Raw genomic sequence first — 22052 nt, 5'->3', positions numbered from 1 at the left:
TGTACAAGAGAATTCATTCCCCGAGAGCAGCCTATTGTGCTGTTGAATCCTTGTAGAACAAGGGAGTTACACCCTTTAAAGTCCATTGAAGTCAGTGGGTTTAGAGGGGTGTATCTCCACTTAGGACCCTGTTGTTAGAGTTCTCTCCTTGCCACATAGGTCTGTTGACAAATCCTGTAGAACAAGGTTCACCACCACCACTCCGCGCCCTTAAATGGACTCTACGTTTTTACATCTCTGTGAAGTAGGATTTGGCAGGTGGTTCTCCACAGAAAGACCTTCAACTAATTATTTCTGAAAACACAAACTCTCCAATTTTTTAAAAACCTCCCTTGGCCTCTTCCTCCTTGAAGTTCCCTTTTTTCAAGTTGAACTTGCAACATTGTGGTTTGGTCATGATGGGGAAAGGAAGGACGGACTTGTAGATCAGGGCGAGGTGCTCTTCTTCCAGCTTTATTTTCAGTCACAAAAGGTTTCTGGAACGGCCTTCGTAACAGACGGACACGTAAGCAAAGGGCCGGGGTCCCTAATCTTGATGAGCCTGTGGGCACTCTTGGAATTTGCAGGTGGGAAGTGGGCGCTGTCACAAAATGGCTGCCCTGGGGTGCTGGAGCGAATCACTAAACGTTGGGAGGTTGCAAGCCAAGCCTCCTCCTACAATGGAAGAAGCCGTTTCCAAATGGGTGCTCCTTGCATAGATAATGCTTTCTGGCTTCTTAATAATAACAACTATGCTTACGTACTGCTCTTCTAGTCAGATTAGTGCCCACTCAGCAGTGAACAAAGTCAGTGTTATCAATATCCCCACAATACAACTGGGGAGCTGGGGCTGAGAGGATTGGCTTACCCAAGGCCACCTGCTGAGCTCATGGCAGTGGTAGGATTTGAACCAGCAAAGAGCTGATTTGCAGTCTGACCACTTAACCACTATGCTACAGCATAGTATCCCATGCTCTAGGAGATGGAGGAAACTCAGGACTGGCTCTTTGCTTTAGGGGGGAAGGAATTGGGTTCAGGGGAATTCCTCGGTTGACGTCATGGTGCCTGTGGCAATGCATTGGGGATCAGAACCTCATGGTTAGTGTGGTGAGAAGGATGCCACAGAAAAAGAGAGAAGTGCATAGAGTTCTGCTCCAAGATCCTTTCTGTTGCTTCGGGCAAAGCGAGGCAAACCCTAACCCACAAACAGACATGATACAGGCAGGAGCTGCCTTGGGGGACCCCCATCACCCATGCCCCTCCTCCAAAGATGGGGAAAGAAGAAAAAACAGGCTCCTAATACCCCTGGCATCTGCCCCATTTGGGACTCAGACTGCTGGTTTCCTGTGGCAGGAGTGGCTCCCACCCACATTGCTCAAGGTGAGAGGAAAGCCACCCCTGCTTGGTCTTGGTAAGGGGAGCCAGTGGGGGGGGGGCGTGATTGTGGAGTCATCCTGGACTTTTGCCCAGAGCTCCAGAATCCCTGATCAGGTTTCCTGACTTTAAGACATGAGCAGAGCCCTCCAGTTACCGCTGGGGTGGGGGGTTTGACCTCTTCCTGCCTGTACCATTTTTAATTCCCTTCCTCTCCCAAAGCTGCTCATAGTCTATAAGTGCATGTAATCACATGATGCAGATAAACTTGGGGGCAATATAGATCTGGAAAACAATGCAGGGGAAAGAGTGAACCCTTCCCCCAATACAGCTGCCCCCAATAACTGAGCCCTCCCCCCCCCCCCCGGCTGCTTTAAGTAATTTTTAAAGCAAGAGATCCTATCAATGGATCTCCAGTATCATGCATGTGTTACCCTGAGATAGCATCAAACGCAGGATGTTGAGGGTTGTATTGGGTGGGGAACCCCTGCAAAGTGCTTGACTGCTTGACAGTGTAAATTTGGCACATACATTGCCAAGAATGTGCAAAGCTCTGCAGAAAAAAGAGGAGTGACACACTTCCTGCCTATAGGGCATGCAACTGCAGTCTGACAAAGAGGGATGGGTGGGGATAACATTGGGTAGGGGGAAGCCATGCTAAATGCAGCAACAATGAACGGGGGTCTTGTGGCCCCTCATGGTTTTATTCCAAGCTTTCACGCACTTCTTTTGGATATGCTTTGTGGATCCTCACTATGAGCCATACTACATGTTACAACAGCCACAGGTCCAACCGATGGCTGCTGTATTGGTAAGATAGAATTTATCTCTCATTAGTCTTTTTTCAAGGAGGCGCAAGTAATATATAACCTTTTAGCTAACCCCAGTTCAGAAATTCAGTGCTGGATGCCTCCCTTGCAAGTTCTTTCGTGAGCGTCCAGGGAGACGGAAATGTCCTCCCACTGGTTTCTGAAAATTATTACGGACGGCTGAGCCAGCTGGTTTGGGGGGCCAAATTATTTTAGGGTGTATTGTGTCAGTTTAGACTGGAACCGTCCCAGCTGTTCCTTTTCTTCCATCCCCAAGCCTAGACCAAGGGCCAAGCTACAAGTGATGAATGACACTTGAACGGCAAGTGGATTGAGTGGAGGGCAAGTGAACAGGGAGAAATACACTTGCCATTCAAGTGTCATTTGTCACTTGTAGCATGGCCCCAAGACCTGGCGTACCAGTGCAAGTAGATGCCAGCAACAGGGCTGCGTGCCAGGGCTTGGCATAAGGCTAGTGAGCCCCAGCACAATGTACACTTATAGGGACCTTTCTGGACTTGCACCAGATTCTAACAAGTGCTCCAGGGTTGCTGTCCCTTGATATGTAGGGGACCCATCATTCCATGCCAGAGTTTCAGTCACTTCTACAAGTCAGCAGCATCCATGGAAACATGGCATTGTGTTTTGAATATAACAATTTAGGTGCATGCCGACTGAATAAAAACATTGCGACTGGTCCCTGAACATAATGCAAGAACAAACAGTTGCTTTAGCATGCTAGGTTTCGAGTGGTTATTGGAACAGGGTCAATTCTGGCCCCACAACTGGTCGAGGTGGGAGATGGAACCAGAAGTCCTTTTGCCTTGAGATGTCTTTTCTTCTGCGGAATTGCTAGGCGAGAGAAATGAGGAATATTTTGCCAGGGACAACCTGGGAAGCTTTGATATCTGGAACAGCCCTCCCCACTCCCATGTAACACACTGGCTTTGAAAGGGGTGATAATCTGTCCTGGTAGGGCTATATGGACTTGTTAGATGGATTTCTGGGGCTGAGAAATACTGAGAGACGAGATGGCTCTTAAATTTGGCTGCTGGTGTGTATGTGCCTCAGGTTTGTTAGCAAATGATGCTTGGAATCCTTTTGAGCCCAGAATGTTTGTGAATGCCATTAATGTAGGCTCTAAAGCGGAACAGGGTCCATTTTAAGCTTGCACATGTATTCTAACCAATTTCGCTTTCAATTTGAATCACAAGCGAGGGTTGTATGAAAAAGCAATTTAAATGTAGCATTTGAAAATGGTCTGAGGGTTGTTCTTCTTTCTTTGAATTACTCTTCCTTTTTTCTTAAGATGGAGGCCGCTAGCTAGAATCAGGGCAGGATGGGTAAAAATTCTTTAGCATAATCAATATGAGCTATAGTGATGCAGGACCTAACTCACTGCTAGGTGCCCTTTTAAAAATCCCATATCAGCTGATCAATAGCCAGTACCGATCCGGTTTCCTCTTCAAGTGGATGCAAAAGGCAAGTTCCAGTACCTTATGACTATGATTTAGAATCTGACCCCACCCCCCCCCAAAAAAAACTTCCCCTGCCAACACTTTGGCAGCACTGCAAAGAGACCAGATGGGATGGCCAAAATAACTTATGCTGTGGTTTTTCCTGAGCTTCCAAAAGCGCTCTCAATCCAGAGTTATAGCTGCCAGATAAGCAGTCATTTTTAACCAAAGCTGTACCTGAAGGGCTAGAAACTTTTGCTTGTGAGCTACCTGCAACCCAGCCTACACTTCCTTCTGTTCTATTTACATTTTTATTTATATGTAGCCTATATTGTTCTCCTCCACTATATCCTTGCAACTACCACGTGAGGTTAATTTGGCTGAGAGAGAATGACAGGCTGAAGGTTTCCTGATGAACAGGGGTCTGAACTGGAGTCTCCCTGGCTGTAGACCAACACGCTCTAGCCATTATGCCACACTGGTTCTCTTGCCTCCTCCCAAGGCACCCATTCCACAACTGTCAAAAATAAGAGCCATGCCAAGAGAGAAAAGGTGGCCACTCAAAACCACCCAAAGGAGCCCTGAAACCAGATTGTCCTCCCCCTAGTTGTTTCATGCCAGTTTCAAGTTTTCGGTGCAGAACAGACTGGTAGAGTCTCCTCTTTATGTACTTCAGCTACTAAGGGCTGCTCTTGTCGTTCATGGGAGGGAAGGGATTTAATCTGCCTTTTGACAGTTCCTTGTTATGGCTGAGAAATGAGGAGCAGTTACAAAGAGTGGGTTACAGAATTATATCTTTGGGAAGTCAGTGGGCATGAATCCATTTTGAAAGCCATAGTTTCAAAGAATGCACCCCCATTTGAAAATTAGGGTCTTGATTATGCATTGTGTATGTTTGAGCAAAGGTCTCGGAAATATCCTTGGGACTAAGGGGCCAAATGGGAAGCTGCCAGGGGCTGGATTCATTTCTTGGACTTCCAGTTGTCCAATAGGAAATGCATAACTAAGCAGATGCCCCAAATCACTCCACTTCTGTCCATTTTGGAATAAACCCTGCATTTCCCCCCCCCCTGCCCCCAGCTGCTCTGGCACTGAAAACTTGAAACTGGCATGAAACAACTAGGGGGAGCCAATCTGGTTTCAGGACCCTTTTGGGTGGTCACTTTTTCTAGTTTGTTATTTTGCTCTTATTTTTGAAAGTTGTGAAACTGGTAGAAATTCAGGAGGGTAAGATATTCCCCAGTGTTATGGGTTGCCAGCTCCAGGTTGGGAAATTCCTGGAGACTTGGGGGGGTGGAGCCTGGAGAGGGTGGGGCTTGGGGAGGGAAGGGGCCGCAGCTGGGTAGAATGCCATAGAGTCCACCCTGCAAGGCAGCCATTTCCTCCAGGGGAACTGATCTCTGTTGGCTGGAGATCAGTTGTAATTCCAGGAGATCTCCAGCCATCACCTGGAAGCTGGCATCCCTACCAAGCGTGGAGGTGCACATGTTGAAATTATGCAGCTGCTAAAGGCACAAAAGTCCTCCTAGAAGAAAGGTGGGCGTCCTTAATGTCAAACTGGGCTGCAGTCCTCCTTCCCTCTGATGATCCTCTGGGAAGCTGGTGTTCATCCCGTTAGCCCGGTAGGCGATTCGCTCCTCTCATTCCCCGCCCCCCTCCCAGCCTTACTAGATTGAACTCCATTGCTTTTATCTCATTATTCTGTGATTCTTAGCACCTGGTGTGGACAAGACACTCTGTATCCATGGATACAGCAATGTTCTCTTCTTATTGCAGGAACAGGAATATCCATCTTGAGTTGACAGATTTCACATAGTTGTTTGCCAAGGGAAGAGTTCATCTGTTGCGAGGTGTTCTGGGATACACTTCCAGGTGGTGTGTCTGATAACTTCAGCAAGGAGCATGCTGGGAGAACCTTGACCTTTAACCAGTAAACCAGAGCCCGACACTGTTTATTAAACAAAAGTTTTAAAATCAAAATATATGTATTCAATTTGTATACTGTAAAAGCCAGTTGGGAGTTTTCACCTCTTCATCATGCTGGTGTGGTGAGTCCTCCTGTCCTCTAGGGGGTGTACTGAAACTGGAAGCCCAGTTTGACCAATAGATGGGACACACAAGGCAAGGCTGCTCGGTGTTTTTAGCACAACCTAGTGGTGTATTGGCCTCCTGCCAGCCTAGCTATGCAGTCTATCCCAGTGGAAGACACTTTGTCAACTTTATAATGCATCTTCAGCAGCTATAAATATCCCAACACATTTTAAGAGAATATTGATTTTGTTTTTCCGCTCAAGGGCTATGCTCCTAGGAGATGCAACACAGAAGATATGTTGCATTCGTGGTCAGCTTAGGATGCTTAACGAACTCCTTGAGAAGTGACACACAGCCATGGTAAACTCACCTACTGAAATGGAGCAGTGGGCAGCCATACCTCGGTTCTCCAGCCCAGGTCCCTGAGGTCAGTTGCCAGAGTGACGCCATGGTCTGAACCCCAACTGGCAGAAAGTACTGCTTGGTCAATGCCAGACAGGGTTGCCAACTCCAAGTTCGGAAATTCCCAGAGATTTGGGGTAGAACCTGGGGAAGGTAGGGCTTAGAGAGGAGAAGGACCTTAATGGGGTATAATGCTATAAGAGTCCACCCTTAAATGCAGCCATTTTCTCTTGGGAAACTGATCTCTGTAGTCTGGAAATCAGTTGTAATTCAGGGAGATCTCCAGACCCCACTTGGAAGTTAGCAACATAGTGACAGAATGTTAGGTTCCTGTTGTTTATGTCAGGCCTGGCCAGTCTCCATTGACTGGAAATACACTTACAGGGCTCAATAGGGAAAACATATTCCATTTTGGGCCTCCAATCCCTCTTTGGGGGAACTGGCAGGTGAGTTGAGTGAAACTATGGTGAGACGATCACTCCAATTACATTGCTCGGTATCCAGCTTGCAATGTAGGAACTTGTTAACTTTGTGCTGGTTTTGTAAAGGTGGCTGAACTGCAGAGTCAAGCGTGTGTTGGGACACTGATGAAAGCACCTGAGCATGTGGCCAGATGAAACTTGTATTCCTTCCACTTTTGTTACTGTGTCAGTTTGATCACAAGAACTGGCCCTAAGATATTCGCATGTGTCAGGAGTCCCAAACCATGGTGAAATTCCGGGAACTTCTGGAATTTTGAGAACAGGTAGCAGACATCACTACAAAATGGCTACCATGGGGGCTGAAGCAAATCACAAAATGGTGGCAGGGTCCAAGCTAAGCATGGTCCTATGAAGGAGATTTCTAAGTGGGTGCTGCCTGCAGATGTAAGGTGATGCCTCCTGGCTCTTTGGAGCAGGGTTTTTTTCAGGGGGAATGTGGGGGAACGGAGTTCTGGAACCTCTTGAAAATAGTCACATGGCTGGTGGCCCCGCCCCCCTGACAAAGGGGAGTTTAGATTGCTCTCTGCGCCACTCAGCGGAGTTCCACCACCTCTTTTCCCAGAAAAAAAGCCCTGCTTTGGAGGCACTTCCTACTCCTGTGAAGAAACTAGGATTGGCTCTCTTGGGAAGAAGGAAGCAGGTTCCAGAAAACACGTTGGAAGGCACCATATTGGGGGTTATTGGGGATCATTGGCATATGGGGAGATTGATTTGGGTCATATTTCTTGTCATGGGGGAGGTGAGATTTTGGGTATTTGGTAAGGACTTTCAGTTGGTGCTTTTCAAATCCTCTTGTCTTTGGGGAATGTCTTCCATATCAGTTAATTTGTAAAACAGATCCCATCTGGCACAGAAGTTGTGGGATATATTATGGTCAGAGCAAGGGCAAGTGATCCATACAGCCTCCTGGAGTGCTGTGCTTGAGGGCTTCCTAGTTTGAGGAGAAGCTACCTGCTCAACTCTCCACTCAGCAGCTGCAACAAATAGTACAAACTAAAGGAATGGGGTTAATGCTCTACGACGCACCTACTGCACCGCTATTTAATGTGGGGTCCTGCCCCATCCCAATTTTTGACCAGTCTATCTGTAGTAGTGCATTTCAGTTCTTAAAATTCAAAGGCTTCTGTATGCTTAGAGGAAACAAGTTTTATTTGCTTATCTATGACCTGAGTAAATGGAAATTTACAGATCCTAGCGTACAGATTTAATAATAATAAAAATAATAATAGCAGTTATATACCACTCTTCTAGACAGATTAGTGCCTCACCCAAGCAGTAAATAAGTCATTGTTATTATCCCCGGGCCGGAGAGGAGTGGCTTACTCAAGGCCACCTACTGAGCTCATGGCAGTAGTGGGATTTGAACCTGTAGAGTGCTGATTTGCAGCTGAACCACTTAACCACTGTGCTACAGCAGCTCAGGGAGATACGGTATTGTGTTGAACAAATGGAATAAAGGAGCAAAGATGCTGCATGCCTGGAGCTCCATTTGGTCTAGGCTGCCCCTGCCCAGGGTACCGTCCAGACCTTGGACAAACTAAGTGGTGGGTACACAGCCTGGGCAAGCAGTTCTGCACAGGTGTTTGTCTGTCATTCCAGATTAATCTTCCATGGAGGAGCAGCCCAGGAAAGCTTCAGAGGAGCCCCAAGGTTCCCTAGAAAGAGTTTGAAACCCTGCAGGAAGTGATTCTGGGCAGGTTTCTTCTGAGGTTTGGTTGCTGAACTTTGCAGCCCCAACTGGAAAGCGTGTGCGTGTGGTTTTCTCACGGTGCTAGCTGAAGCTAGAATTTTAGGGAATTTGCACACTTTTAAAGGTCCCATCATTTCAGTATTTAATCCTGTAGATGCCCTTTCACTGAACATCCTGTCCCTGTTCTGTGTTGGGATGTAGAGCAGAACCACAAGTGACAAAAGGCACAGATTGGACACTTGTCAGCTTCCCTCAAGTTTTGATGGGAAATGTAGGCATCTTGGTCTCGCAGCTTCGCTCTCTGTCAACTGTCACTTGTCCAACATTCCGCCAAGCTGCCTACATTTCCCATCAAAACTTGAGGGAAGCTGACAAGTGTCCAATCTGTGCCTTTTGTCACTTGTGGTTCTGCTCGTATTTGCAAACTGATGCTTGGCTTCTTTGGGGCACTTTGATCGGGGGGGGGGGGTTTGGTGGAGAGAGAATTCAGTGAAGATTCCACTCCAAGGCCCCTCCTTCTGTTGGCATGGTAACAAGTGAAATTATTTAAAGGAGGGGGGGAGAGTCTTTCCATTATGTCAAGTTGCCGTGGCAACCTGAATTCAAACAGCAAGTGGGCGCAGAAAGCAGAACATTCCTTCTGGACTGCGAAGTGGTGCAAACCGTATCTTTCCAATAGCCTTCCAGAGATTGGGGGGGCAGGCAAGCCCCAACACCTTGCGGTGATGGGATGCTAAAGTGTCCAGAACTGGGAAGAGGACCGACAGCTGGTGTGTCTGCCTGTGGTAAAAGAACCTGAGGAGACCACAGCCCTCTTGGGTCAACACCGTCCATTGTAGCATGACTGGGCCCTAAGCAAATACCTTGTAGTTAGGGCTGCGATGTTTTCATTTAAGATTAAAGTCTGTTAGATTGATCTATTATATAGTCTCCCTTCATTAACTGGGCACTAGATTAAAAATAATACACATGGAAACAGCAGGAGCCATCTTAGAAGAGGCATTCCCTCCTGAGTGTCAGAGAACTGGGAATGCATCTTCTCCAATAATGATTGCTGTGGCGTCTGAAAACATAGCGAAGTATGTATTTTTCTTTCGGGTTATTTGGTATCTTAATCGATTGATTCAGTTGTAGTCAATGAATTGACTCAGTGTGTAAGTTTTAACTGGCAGTAGCAGCAGCCTGGTTGCAAAGATGCTTCCCACTCAGTTATGTGCCATCTCAGGTGGCTACTTTCCCACCTTTTCATGGTTCCTGTGCCCATAACAGGTCTTTGATGGGAAGAAATTCAGCAGGCTGGGTAAAGCTGCCCAGGCTGAATAGTTCCCTAGGCACAAGAACCCTGCGAACATCCCCACCACAGTGAACCACCCATACCACAGTGGGAGTCCCAGCAGGATTATTTTCCCTGGGGTACTAGGCCAGATGCCCTGACCTGGATAGCTCAGGTGAGACTGATCTTGTCTAGATCTCAGAAGCTAATCAGGGTTGGCCTTGGTTAGTCATTGGATGGGAGTCCTCCAACAAAGACCAGGCCGGAAGAGGCAGGCAATGGCAAACTACCTCTGTTAGTCTCTTGTCATGAAAACCCCACTAGGGGTTGCCATAAATCAGCTATGACTTGAGGGTACTCTCCATCCCCACCACCACGCCAGATAAGCATGTGATTAGGTGCGTCTACATTTCCCCACATACAAAGATTTGTATTATTTGGGGGGGGGGTCATAACAGTAGCTTGGCAGGGGAACTGAGGTATGAAGTAGGTGAGAATAAAAGTTGTCTGAAGTGCAACAATTTTTTCTGTCAAGACTCCTATGCTATTAGGAACTGCAGAAAAACGGCTTTCCCCCATCCATGCATTGTGGGGAGCTTCACCTGCTGAATTTTCCTGCAGCTTCTGAAGATGAGAGCCCTGCTAGATGGAAAAAAAGATCATTTTTTCCATGATGCCAATCCTGTGAATCACCTTGAGAGATTTTTCTCCCGTTCGTTTATGCGGCAGCCAGAGATGACATTTTCAGGAAACTTGGTGGATTTCACAGAAGCGGCTGCACTCAGAGTTCATGACTTCCATCTTGTGCTTCAGCTTTGGTTGAGGGTCACCCACTCCCCATGTGTTGTCCCCAACAGGGAACTTCTCAAAGTAGCCCGAGTATGATTCGTCTGAGCAGGTCAAATCTCTTGTAGAAATTGCCTGTCCTATGTATGCACTGGAATGCAGTGGTAGAGTCCTGCAGCGGAAGACTGTACCACTTCAGGCTGCAGGTGGAAGGAAGGAATGCACCACTTGTTTTAAAATCTGCTGGGGGAAAATCCAGCACATTGTGGAGAGAGATTCTGGTCCATTTCTTAGAGTGCCAATTTTTTAAAAGCTTGTAAAAATGTTTCTTTAAACAGAGTGGAGCGTTCATAAATGTGTTACTCACCTGCAGGCTGAAATGGTATAGTCCTCCTTCCTGCTTTTAGACTCCACCATCCTGTTCTTCTCCATTATAGACCAGGCCTGTGAATCACAGTGTGTGGGGGGAGCATAGCAGCGATTCAGCAGTGTCCTTCTCAGTAGGACAGAACGCATGCAAATTCAGTATTTAATATTCAACTTCCGATGTTCTGAGGATAATCAGAGCAGGTTCTATTATGAGGCAGAGCTGTGCCTGTCACTTCCTGCAGCAAGTTTTGGACATTGTTAAAGGGATGGCAAATCGTGATTTATTTGAGAGCCAGTGTGGTGTAGTGGTTAGAGTGTCGGACAGGGTTGCCAACTTTGGGCTGGGAAATTCCTGGAGTTTTAGAGGTGGAGCTTGGGGATGGTGGTGTTTAGGAAGGGGAGGGACCTCTGCATGGTATATTGCCACAGAGTACACCCTCTGAAGCAGCTGTTTTCTCCAGGGGAATTGATTCCTGGCCTCTCAGGCGATCTCCACCTGTAGGACGGCAACCACTCGGAGTAGGGTCTAGGAGACACAGATTCAAATCCTCACTCCACCATGGAAGCTTGCTTTGTGGCCTTGGGCAAGCCAATCTCTGTCAGCCTAACAGTCCTCACAAGGTTGTTGTGAGAATAAAATGGAGGGAGAGAAAAATGATGTAATGGTCCCCATTCATGACAAATTTCATGAATGAAATTAATAAGTTCAGTTTCAAGGGTGATCCTTCACACCGTCCATTGTTTTCATAGACAAAAACAGCTGCACTCTTACAAGACCCCTTGCTCCAAGAACAGGAATTATTTTCTGGTTCCCTGCCCCCACCCCATCCCAGTTTTTGACTAGTAGCCATCTATTCTGGAGCAGCCATAGCTTTAAAATGTAACTATCTACTTCATTTATACCTTGCTTTTCCTCACATCATTCTCCTCTCCTCCATTTTGTCCACACAACAGTCCTGTGAAGTAGGTTAGGCTGAATATGTGTTATTGGCTCAAGGTTACCCAGCAAGCTTCATGGCAGAGTGGGGATTTGAACCTGGGCTTCCTGGATCCCAGTCCAACATTCTAACCACTGCACCAAACTGGCAAGGAAGAACTTTGTTCTTGAAGTTTAAAGATGCTCTAAAAAACTGCAGTGGGACAGTCCGCTGTTCAGATTAAACCTTGCCAGCATGTGAAAGGAAAGGCTGTGCATGCGAGCTTAATGTTCATGTGTGTGCATTGATGTGCATTTTGAGATGAGATGCATCCAACCAACCCCCTGTTTTAATTTCTAGAGATCAGGGAGGGACTGAAGTAGGGAAGAATACAACTCTAACAGCAAAATTCTAAGGCGTCTCCTTAAATAGTGAAAACATATTTACCAATGATAGAAACCAGGAAATAGAGAGACCATTTCTGATAAATAGGAAGAGCTGGAATGTATCATATTCAGTTCAACCGAACAAGCTGTTCTATACCATGTGATAGGGTTATAAAACATCTCATTTTAGTGTGCCAAGGTGATGGAAAGGAAATGCTGTGTATAGAATCGTATGTTTTGTCACATGAACGGTGATGCATGGATCTGTGTTCTCTGCTACTTGTGGAGGAGGTTGGGTGTGCTTTACAAGCAGTGGGTGGGAATTGGATTTTCCACCCCGGGGGCTGCAACAAACCCAGTTCAGACTAAGCCCCATCTGCCATTCTGACTCAAACTTGGAGGGAAATCCCAAGAATCGCCCCCCTTCAGCTCCAGGCTTCCATGGGTGACTCATTGGAAACCTGAATTCCTGGGCCATGTGGAAATGTGCAGATTCAGTCCTCTTTGGGTGGGTTGGACTATAAAAGGACCTTTCCTTTGCTAGAAGCATGGATTGGAAGGGTGTGTGTGTTGCCCTACTGTAACATGAGCCTTTAGGGTATTGCAAAACTTCTCCAATTTTTTTTTGCATTGTTGACACGTTCTCTGTGAGTGAGCACAGATGCTGGACTTCTGTAGTAACTTGGGCCAAAGGCAGCAAAATCCCATCAGCACTGTAATGGAAACTGGGCGCCTGGGAGCTGAACCCTGGCCCCTTTCCTGAAATGCGGCAGAGAAATCCCCAGCTGTGGGCCAGCCCTTGCCCTCCCCCCCCCCCTGGTTCCTGGGCCATATCTCCTTGAAAAACAGGCAGGAAATGGTTTGCAACCGGAAATCCTCTCTGCCTGCAGAGAAGTTTCTTTGCAGCAAGACTCTTAGGTTTTTCAAGGTCCCTTGATGCCAAGCTATTGTAGTTAGGAATGCAAGGTAGAGTGGAATGGCTTTCTGGCATTCCTTTTGCCTGTCTAGGAAGCATCCAAGGAAATGGTGCTTCTGAGCCTGCACAGAATGCTTTTTCTTCTTACAAAGAAGGGTTCCCACCTCAGTGTCTAACTTTGAAGCAGCCACTCTGGCCCTGGTGTGCAAGGAGTATTACGGGCATAAGTGTTTAGTAAGATGCCAACCTGTTGAGTAAGGTCACCTCTGGGCTGCTGGTTACACCATCTGGTGGCTGCAGGGTGGATTGCAGGCAAGGAAAGCCTGCAGCGTTGCTAGCTGCAAGATTAAGGTCTGACTGCAGAGCAAGGGCTGGTCTGTGCCACAGATGCAACGCTGTGTAGGTTCTCGACAGGACTGGCCCACAGTAGCCGTTTAATGGACTGGGAAAGCTCCGGGGGGGGGGGGGGGGCGCTGTCCATGTGTCTCCAAATACCCCCGCCTACCAGCCCGGTTGATGTGATGCTTTTATCCCCTCCACTCTTATCTCCCCAGCCACCTCTAACTTAGACCTGGAAGTCAAGAAGCCTACCCCTCCCAAACTGTTATGGCATCAGCCTGTGAACATTTTCTTGGCCCGGCCCGTTGGCGTGGAGGAGCTGCACCACGAGGCCGAACTCAATCTCCAAAGTTTGCTTCAAGGTATTTACAAGGAAACTGGGAAGAGGGAAGGGGAACTCTGACTGGCTGGGAGGAGGAAATTTGTAACCTGGCTGAAGGGGCCAGGGCATCAGGGGGCTGAAGTGAGAAACTCATGGCCCGAGGTTGGGATCTTAGGGCCAAGCTACAAGTGAGGAATGACACTTGAACAGCAAGTGAACAGACTCACATATATTCCTCCCTGTTCACTTGCGCTCCACTTGCACTCCATTCGATCACAGTGATCGAGTGGAGCGCAAGTGAACAGGGAGGAATACATGTGAGTCTGTTCACTTGCCGTTCAAGTGTCATTCCTCACTTGTAGCTTGGCCCTTAGAATACTGAGTAACTTTGGGTAATGCATACTCCAGCCTCTACAGCAGGAGTGCCCAATCCTTTTGAGCCTGTGGGCACCATATGAATCCTCACATAGCATTATGGTTGCCTTTCCACAGCAACGGGGAGGGACCAAGCACTTACCTGTAGGAGCTCCTCGTGCACACTTTGTGCATGCATGCTCCAGCGTAGCGCATCCCATAGGCCCTGGGATTGCTCCCAAGCTTCACACCGACAGCCCAGCCCAATGCCTGGGAGCACTTCCAGGTCCTGCACAATGACGTCACTCCTGGAAATGATGTCACGCCGCACTGGGAGCATGCCCCAGCAGGCCTGTTTGCGCATCTTTTCCCCTGCCAGCCAGGTGAATGGTGGCAGGAGGGTGGAGGCTGGGAGTGAGGGATCCCCCACCCCACAGGGGGACTGGCAACTCTACATAGCATGGTGGGTGCAACTACAACATGGCTGCCATGAAATGGCTGCTGCAGGATGTGGGGCTAGCCACAAAATGGCTGCCACAACTTACCTTCAGTCACATAATGGCGTGGTGGCAGCTGCTGTCGAAAAAAGTCTTTTAAAAATCTGCACATCCAGTCAAATTTCCAATGGCTAATCAGAAGCCTTGCCGGGCCCTACCTGACTCTACCCACTTTCTAAAAAACACTTGGTGGGCACCAGGAGAGATGTCAGTGGGCACCATAATGCCCACGGGTATCGTGTTGGAGACCTCCTGCTCTGCAGGCTCAGAAAACAATAGGAGTGTGTAATTGCAGGTTCTTCAACTGACGGGCAGCATGAAGGTTCATGATAAGAACGTAAGAGAAGCCATGTTGGATCAGGCCAATGGCCCATCCAGCCCAAGACTGTGTGTCACACAGTGGCCAAAAAACCAGGTGTCATCACGAGGTCTGCCAGTGGGGAAGGGACACTAGAAGCCCTCCCACTGATTGCGCCCCCCCCCCCAAACACCAAGAATACAGAGCATCACTGCCCTAGACGGAGAGTTCCATCTATACCTTGTGGCTAATAGCCACTGATGGACCTCTGCTCCATATGTTTATCCAATCCCTTCTTGAAGCTGTCTGTGCTTGAAGCTGCCACCACCTCCTGTGGCAGGGAATTCCATGTGTTAATCACTCTTTGGGTGAAGAAGTACTTCCTTTTTTCTGTTCTAATCCGACTGCTCAGCAATTTCATTGAGTTCCCACAAGTTCTTGTATTGTGAGAAAGGGACAAAAATACTTCTTTCTCTGCCTTCTCTATCCCATGCATAACCTTGTAAACCTCTATCATGTCACCCCTCAGTCGTCATTTCTCCAAGCTAAAGAGCCCCAAGTGCTTTAACCTTTCTTCTTAGGGGAAGTGTTCCATCCCTTTAATCATTCTGGCTGCCCTTTTCTGTACTTTTTCCAGTGCTACAATATCTTTTTTGAGGCGTGGTGACCAGAATTGTACACAGTATGCCAAATGAGGCTATACCATTGATTTATACAGGGGCATTATGATACTAGCTGATTTGGTTTCAGTTCCCTTCCTAATAATCCCCAGCATAGCGTTGGCCTTTTTTATTGCCATCACACACTGTATTGACATTTTCAGTGAGTTATCCACCACGAGTCCAAGATCTCTCTCTCAGTCAGTCTTCCAGTTTGTACCCCATCATTGTGTATTTATATTTGGGATTTTGGGCCCCAATGTGCATTACTTTGCACTTGGCCACGTTGAACCTCATTTGCCCCGTTGACGCCCACTTGCCCAGCCTCGACAGATCCCTTTGGATCCTCCCTGGTTCTCACCTGAACAATTTAGTGTCATCCGCAAACTTAGCCACTTCACAGCTTACTCCCGACTCCAAATCATTAATGAACAAGTTAAAAAGCACCGGACCCAATTTATAACTGGGCAGACCAATGATTGGTCCACCCAGTTATAAATACTAGGAACTTGGACTTTTCCTCTCATTATTTGGTCGGCTGACAAGTCCTTTTTGCTTGTTGCATTGCAGATTCCACCTTTTCCATCTTCTAGCTTTAGCAACTGACCCTGGCCTGGAAAATGTCACCTTCTGGGTCTAGATTTGTGTGCTGGTAGCACATGTGCTCCACTTTCCCCTGTCATGGTGTTAGTGTGAGAGTTGTCATTGGGGAAACATTTCTTGGATGCACGAGAAGTTGGTAGCTTTAGGCCAGCAGGTCTGGACCGTTGTGGAGGGCTTATCACCTGAACTCTCTGGTGCCCTTTTAGGGTTGCTTGCTCTCCTTCCAAAGCCAACCCTCTCTGGGCTGTATCTGGTTGGTCCTCAAGCTACCCAATGGTCTTTAAGGATGGATGTTGCTATTTAAACAGATCGTACTATCAACTTTTATGGGTCAGGTGTGGGGAAGGCATATATGACGTTGGGCACTTCTTTGGAAACTGTTTCTGAAATTGCTGGTGAAATGCCACTTCTGTGCCTTGTGTTTAAAACCTGCAAACCTCAACTCAGCTGCATCCATAGACGTGCAAAAAAATTAAAACTTGGGGAGAATTGAAATGGCGTGCCTGCCTGTCATAGAAGAGTTATGACTGAACTGTTTTCTTTCCAGAAGAGTATGAGGAACCTTATTCAGAAGGCAGGAGCAGTGGCCAAACCTTCCGCTATGCCAGCCCCCTTTCTGTGGACAGGCCTCTCGACTGCAGCCCCCGGCCCCCACACTCCAAACGCCTGGAGTTCGTGTTTATGGTGAGTCAGATAATTTTCTCTGTGTCATACTTTGGAGCGGGAAGGGAAGAAGTAGTTCTTCAGTAGTTTCAGGTAAGTAGTCGTTTTGGTCTGCCGTGAAACAACAGGACTTGAGTCCAGCAGCACCTTAGGGACTAACAAGATTTTCAGGGTATGAGAGTCAAAGCTCCCTTCCTGAAGCTTATACCCGGAAAATCTTGTTAGTCCCTAAGTTGGCACTGGATCTGGGGACAGGCTTTGCTCATCCAAGGTGCTATCGCTGAGACAGCCACGTTTTGGGGCATTTGGATCCAAAACAAATTCCAGCTCCCTGGTAGCTCTGGGGGTGGCAGGTATCTGGAGCGGAGGCGGCAACAGGCAGATGGTGTGGAAGTGTAGCCTTATTTCACAGGCAGATTGCCCAGACTGAAGGACAGCAGCAGGTATGGATCCTAGCCCGTGGCATGGGACCAGTTCTTGGGAACCACTTGATTCTAAGGAACAGGAGGGACTCTTGGCTTGAGCTCCTTGAAGTTCCCTGCTTTGGTCAGCAGGCCTCTGGGAAAGTGGTATATAAATTCCCTGATTAGGCCAGCAGGTGGTGTCAGTAGGAGGAAATTCATGTTTGGCCCGTGATGTCTTGGTTCAAGTTGCCTGACCAGATGCTTCTTGCAGATTGGAAGTAGTCTGCGGCCTGCTGACGAGATCAAAGTTTGGGGTTATGATTATTCTGCATTTCTTGAATTGCTCTTCATTGGTACAGAAGCACAAAAAACATGAACTCTAGAAACTGAGATTTCATTTTTTTTAAACAAGGTTCTAGTCCTTGATATTACAAAGGGCCATAGATCAGTGATAAGTGATTTGCCTGCAGAAAATCCCAGGTTCAGCCCCTGTGATTTTTGGTTAAAAGATTCACATAGCAGGTATTGGGGAAGACTTTTCTGTGCCTGAGACCCCTGAGAAGGTGTTGGAGTAGACAATAGTAAGCTTGATGGACCGGTGGTCTGATTTGGTATAGAAGATCATCATATGTTTGTAAGTACATAAGCAGTGCCCCCTTGAAATCTCGCTTGTCCTGCGTCAGCAGTCTTCTGCCGAGCTTAGCTGCAGTACTGCTCTCTGGCCATCTGCAGGGGTGGTGCTGAAGAGCTGGTCGATGGCTTGTTCTTTTGGCAAGCAGCCGTTTTGTATCTGAGTTAAAAATGATATTCCAATGTCCCCACATTCAAAACAGCTTAAAGATCAGATTTCTTTTTAACATTGGCAAGTATTACACAAGATAAAACAATCCATACAGATCATCAAATCATGGTCGTCCTCGAAGGTTATCAAAGTCTTGCTTGAGTAAAGCACCTGAGGCTGGCCAAGGGAGTCCCTGACTTTGGACCCTTGATGCTTTCCAATTGGTCAATAATGACACCTGTGTGTTTTTTGAGTCGGAAGGATGAAGAGAAGGATTGAGAGATGTTGATCAGTGTGGAGTGGAGGGAATCTTATGTGCATATAAAGTAGGGGGTGAGGGGCAGGTGAGTTGCTGAACTTGAGACGTTGGGTTCTTGCAGTCTCTCTCTTGCACATTTTCCCTATATGGTTGATTCATTGATTCTTTCTCTCCCCCCCGCCCCCATGCTTTCTGACAGCCTTCAAACCAGCAAGTAAAGGAGAGTGAGACAACCACGCTAGGAGTGAGAGCACCGGAGCCTTCGTTCAGTCTGCCTGCAACCCCGGACAAGCACACAGCCTGGGCTCGAGCTGGCCCTCTGCCTTCCCTGGAGGAGAAGAAGTTGCACCAGTCCTGTCCAACTCAAGCAAACATTGTCCCCATCAACGTCTCTGGTAGGCTGGGCATGCGTGCGGGGACCCTGCGGGGCTGTTGGCTAACGGCATCGGGAGGTGGGAAGCATAGAGGTGAGAATCAGCAAGAAGGCCATGGGGGAGATGTGCGAACTAGTAAGTGGGGCCAGACAACATGTGAGCTTGATGCGGTTCTGCATCTAGGCTCACCAGGGTAGGTGCGTGCGCCGAGTCACGTTATGATGCCCCTTTTCAGACATCTGTATTTTATCATGACTAACTTTCCCCCCTCCTTGCTTGTGCGAGTCTGGTCCTATCCACATTACTTGTTAGATCCAAGTTAACCGTTACGTCTGTCCCTGTTGTCACCTTGGTTCTCACAGCACATGTGTCCATTTACCTGTCCCAGCTTCTGGGGTTAGAAAGGACAACAGCACTTTGGTGTCCTTTCCCTCTGCCATCCTCATCCTCTTTCCCCCAAAAAATGGTAGCTGTGAACGTTTCAGAATGTACCCTTAAGCTTGGTGCTGTCTTTTCTCCCTGCACTTACACCCTTCTGATAGAATCGCACTTACCTGTCTTCACTAGAAATTGTGCTTGCCTGTAGCTTAGTGCAGTGGCTGCCTCCTGAAGCACAGCCCCTACTTCCAAGGGAGAAAATATAAGGCGTGCAATTGCTCTGGGGGAAGCTGCCAATGGAGAACACTGTAGAAGTTGTGTTTGCTGCAGAAATCTCTGTTGCACCTGTACAGGAGTCATTTCGTAGAAAAAGAGCTGGAGGAACTCATTAGCATAACACGTTAGCACAACTCATTAACAACATTAACACGCCCTTGACATCAGCCAAAGTGTGTCGTTGGCATAACTGATTTGCATATGCCACACCCCCTGACATCACCTATCCTGGCTGCTTTTGACCCAGTCCAGGGCCAAAATTGGGCCCAAAATGGCAAAAAGGGGCTGAAACTGGCCAAAAAGGGGCCCAAAATGGTCAGGATTGGGCCGCTGCTGAACTGGAGCATGATCCACCACCCATCAAAGGCCCGATCCGGGCCATTTTGGCCTCAATCCAGGACAAAACGGGCCCAAAATGGCCGAGAGTCAGGTGGGCGGGGCCACCTGACATGTGACCTCTTTGGGGAACTGCATTCCTGCATGTTCCCCCTCGAAATGGGCCCTGCACCTCTAAGAAAAGAGCAGAGTGGAATAAGAAACTATTGAAACCAACTAGTGTATTGTTCAAATATTTGGTATGAATGGCATTTGTGTTACTTAAGTCCAGTTACAGTCATCTGTCTTAAGTGGTAAAGTATGGCATGGATTGTACCACTGCAGGAGGAAGGGCTTGTATGTTTCAGAGTCTCTCCCTGCCCAATGAGGGAGAAACCCTCCTTATTCATAGAAAACAAGCGTTCTGGGGAGAAGGGCTCAGCCTAGCTGCCTCCCTGGCATAAAGTTTTCCCTACATTCAAAGGGGCGGGGGAGGATTCACATACTACAATTTCCTCTTCTCTCCCACACTTCATGAATTGGTACAATCTAATAAAACCTGTTTCTGTTTGAATATGCCATCCAGACAGGCTGAACACTTACATTCCATATCCATTGTGCTTTTAATGCAAAAATTCCCTTGCAGAACTTTACCTCCTCAATCTTGTAGCAAACCTGCTGTGAGGTCGGCTGTTAAGAGTCCCATCTTGCAGATGTGGTACATTGAAACAGAGAGGTAGCAATTTGCATATAAAGCCTTCCAAACACATTCTTAGTGCCTGGCTGCATCAGCCGAAAATCCATCTCCTGTGGTGGTATTTTTCTGAATGCAGCTGTGTAGGTACCTCTTGATGCTAGGAAAGGATATGCAGCACATATCCTGTAGCTTCGGGTGTTTCATTAGATAATTGCCTGCAAATTTTGAGGCTCCCTTTCTGCAGCTACCAGTCATGCTAAATAGACCTGTCCTCTATGCATTTCTCTAATCTGTCCCTCTGTTCCTTTTAATGACCAATTCCATATTTTAATAACGAATGCTCCCGAAATGTCTTGACATACGGTGTCTGCTGGACAAAAGTAACATTCAGGCAAGGCAATTGTGGCTATGGTTGACATCAGCCCTCATGACCGGATGCCTCTGGGATTGGGGGAACTGCTGCTGGCCAAATCTTTGTCTGCCTGGTTCCTGCATTATGGCGCTTTACTTTAACATGTTCTCCAAGGATAGCTGGCATTACTTCCATGCAGGGCTTTTTTTCAGCTGGAACGCGGTGGAATGGAGTTCTGGAACCTCTTGAAAATGGTCACATGGCTGGTGGCCCCACCCCCTGATCTCCAGACAGAGGGGAGCTGAGATTGCCCTCCACCCTGCTCAGCGGCACGGAGGGCCATCTCAACTCCCCTCTGTCTGGAGATCGGGGGCGGGGCCACCAGCCATGTGACCATATTCTCCGAGGGCAACCCACTGAGTTCCACCACCTCTTTTCCCAGAAAAAAGCCCTGCCATGTACAAAAAGCTGGAATTGTTTGAACAAGCCCCCCTTTTAGTTTGCTGTAGGGGCTCAGTGGGGAAATGCATTCAGAGAAGATCCTGAGTAAAACCCTTTTCATCCCCATCTAAAAGATCTTTGAGTGGCAGGTTCTAAGAATTTCTCAGCCTGAGAGCAGATGCGGTCCAAGGCAACTTGAAACGGTCAGTTCCCCATATCTCTTTGACTCCAGTCTTCCAGCCCTGTAGGATGGCCAGGTGTTAAATAATTGTGGCAGAAGAAAAAAGTTGATAATGCAGCTGTTCCTGGCCCCCCTTGGAACTGGGACTGCGCAAGCAGGGCCGATTCCAGATGGCCCTCCCCATCCCGAAACGTCGCACGTCGTCGCGTGGAAAATGCGATTATTTCGCGCTTTCCGTGCGACGACGCGCGACGTTTCGGGATGGGGAGGGCCGTCTGGAATCGGCCCAGCTCTTGCAAAACTGGTTACAGGTACAAGAGGTGTACTTCATTGTCTGGCTGATCATCCCACTTTCTGTTCTATCTCCACTCATCGCACAGCCCGAGGTGCAGTGGCAGAAGTCCTCCCTTGCCACAAAGCGGTTGCCACAGTTAGTGCTCACGGATTTGTCCTCCATTGTTATTTGTGATTGCTGTTGTCCTGCTGTTGGATTAGTGGCTGTGACTGTGACACATCTCCCCTGTTGCTCTGTGCTGCTATTAACCACAATCTCACGTTCAGCCAACCTAATTTTCCTTTACATGCACTGAGGTGACTGCCTTGGGCACCAAATTGTCTTGGATCCTCTTGGAAGCAGGTGGAGGGAAGACACAGCTCAGTTCATATGCTGACGTTCTGGCTCGCTTATGCAGGTGGTGGTAGAGTGGACTGTACCACTTCAGGCTGCAGTGGGTGGATTCTGGATTTGAAAGTTCCTTTTTCATAAAGAAAAAAATGCAGATAGAAAAAATTCTCTCAGCTCTTGGCTTGCTCTGCTGATATTCTATGAGCAGAACGTTAAATAAAAAGGGAGCGTTCCAACTTGTGTTCTCCCCTCTGCAGTCTGAAGTGGTATAGTCCATTGGGCCACCTCATTCTGCATATGCAAACCAGGTTCCTTCCAACATAGAGATGTCAGCCTTCCAGAACTCTCCCAGATCCTCTGGGA

The 22052-nt window shown here is 47.8% G+C and overlaps 1 protein-coding gene across 1 annotated transcript in view; it reads left to right on the top strand.

Moving 5' to 3' along the window:
• Positions 1–22052, top strand: part of NHSL2 (NHS like 2) — a 43939-nt gene that overhangs the window by 8445 nt on the left and 13442 nt on the right. Inside the window, exons 3-5 of the mRNA XM_054995820.1 lie at positions 13426–13572; positions 16491–16627; positions 18250–18445. Of these exons, the coding sequence (XP_054851795.1) occupies positions 13426–13572; positions 16491–16627; positions 18250–18445 (480 nt within the window). The remainder of the gene's footprint in view (positions 1–13425; positions 13573–16490; positions 16628–18249; positions 18446–22052) is intronic.

Source organism: Eublepharis macularius, chromosome 13, assembly GCF_028583425.1.
Source record: "Eublepharis macularius isolate TG4126 chromosome 13, MPM_Emac_v1.0, whole genome shotgun sequence".
Taxonomy (NCBI): Eukaryota; Metazoa; Chordata; class Lepidosauria; order Squamata; family Eublepharidae; genus Eublepharis; species Eublepharis macularius.
This window is presented reverse-complemented; position numbering and strand designations above follow the sequence as displayed.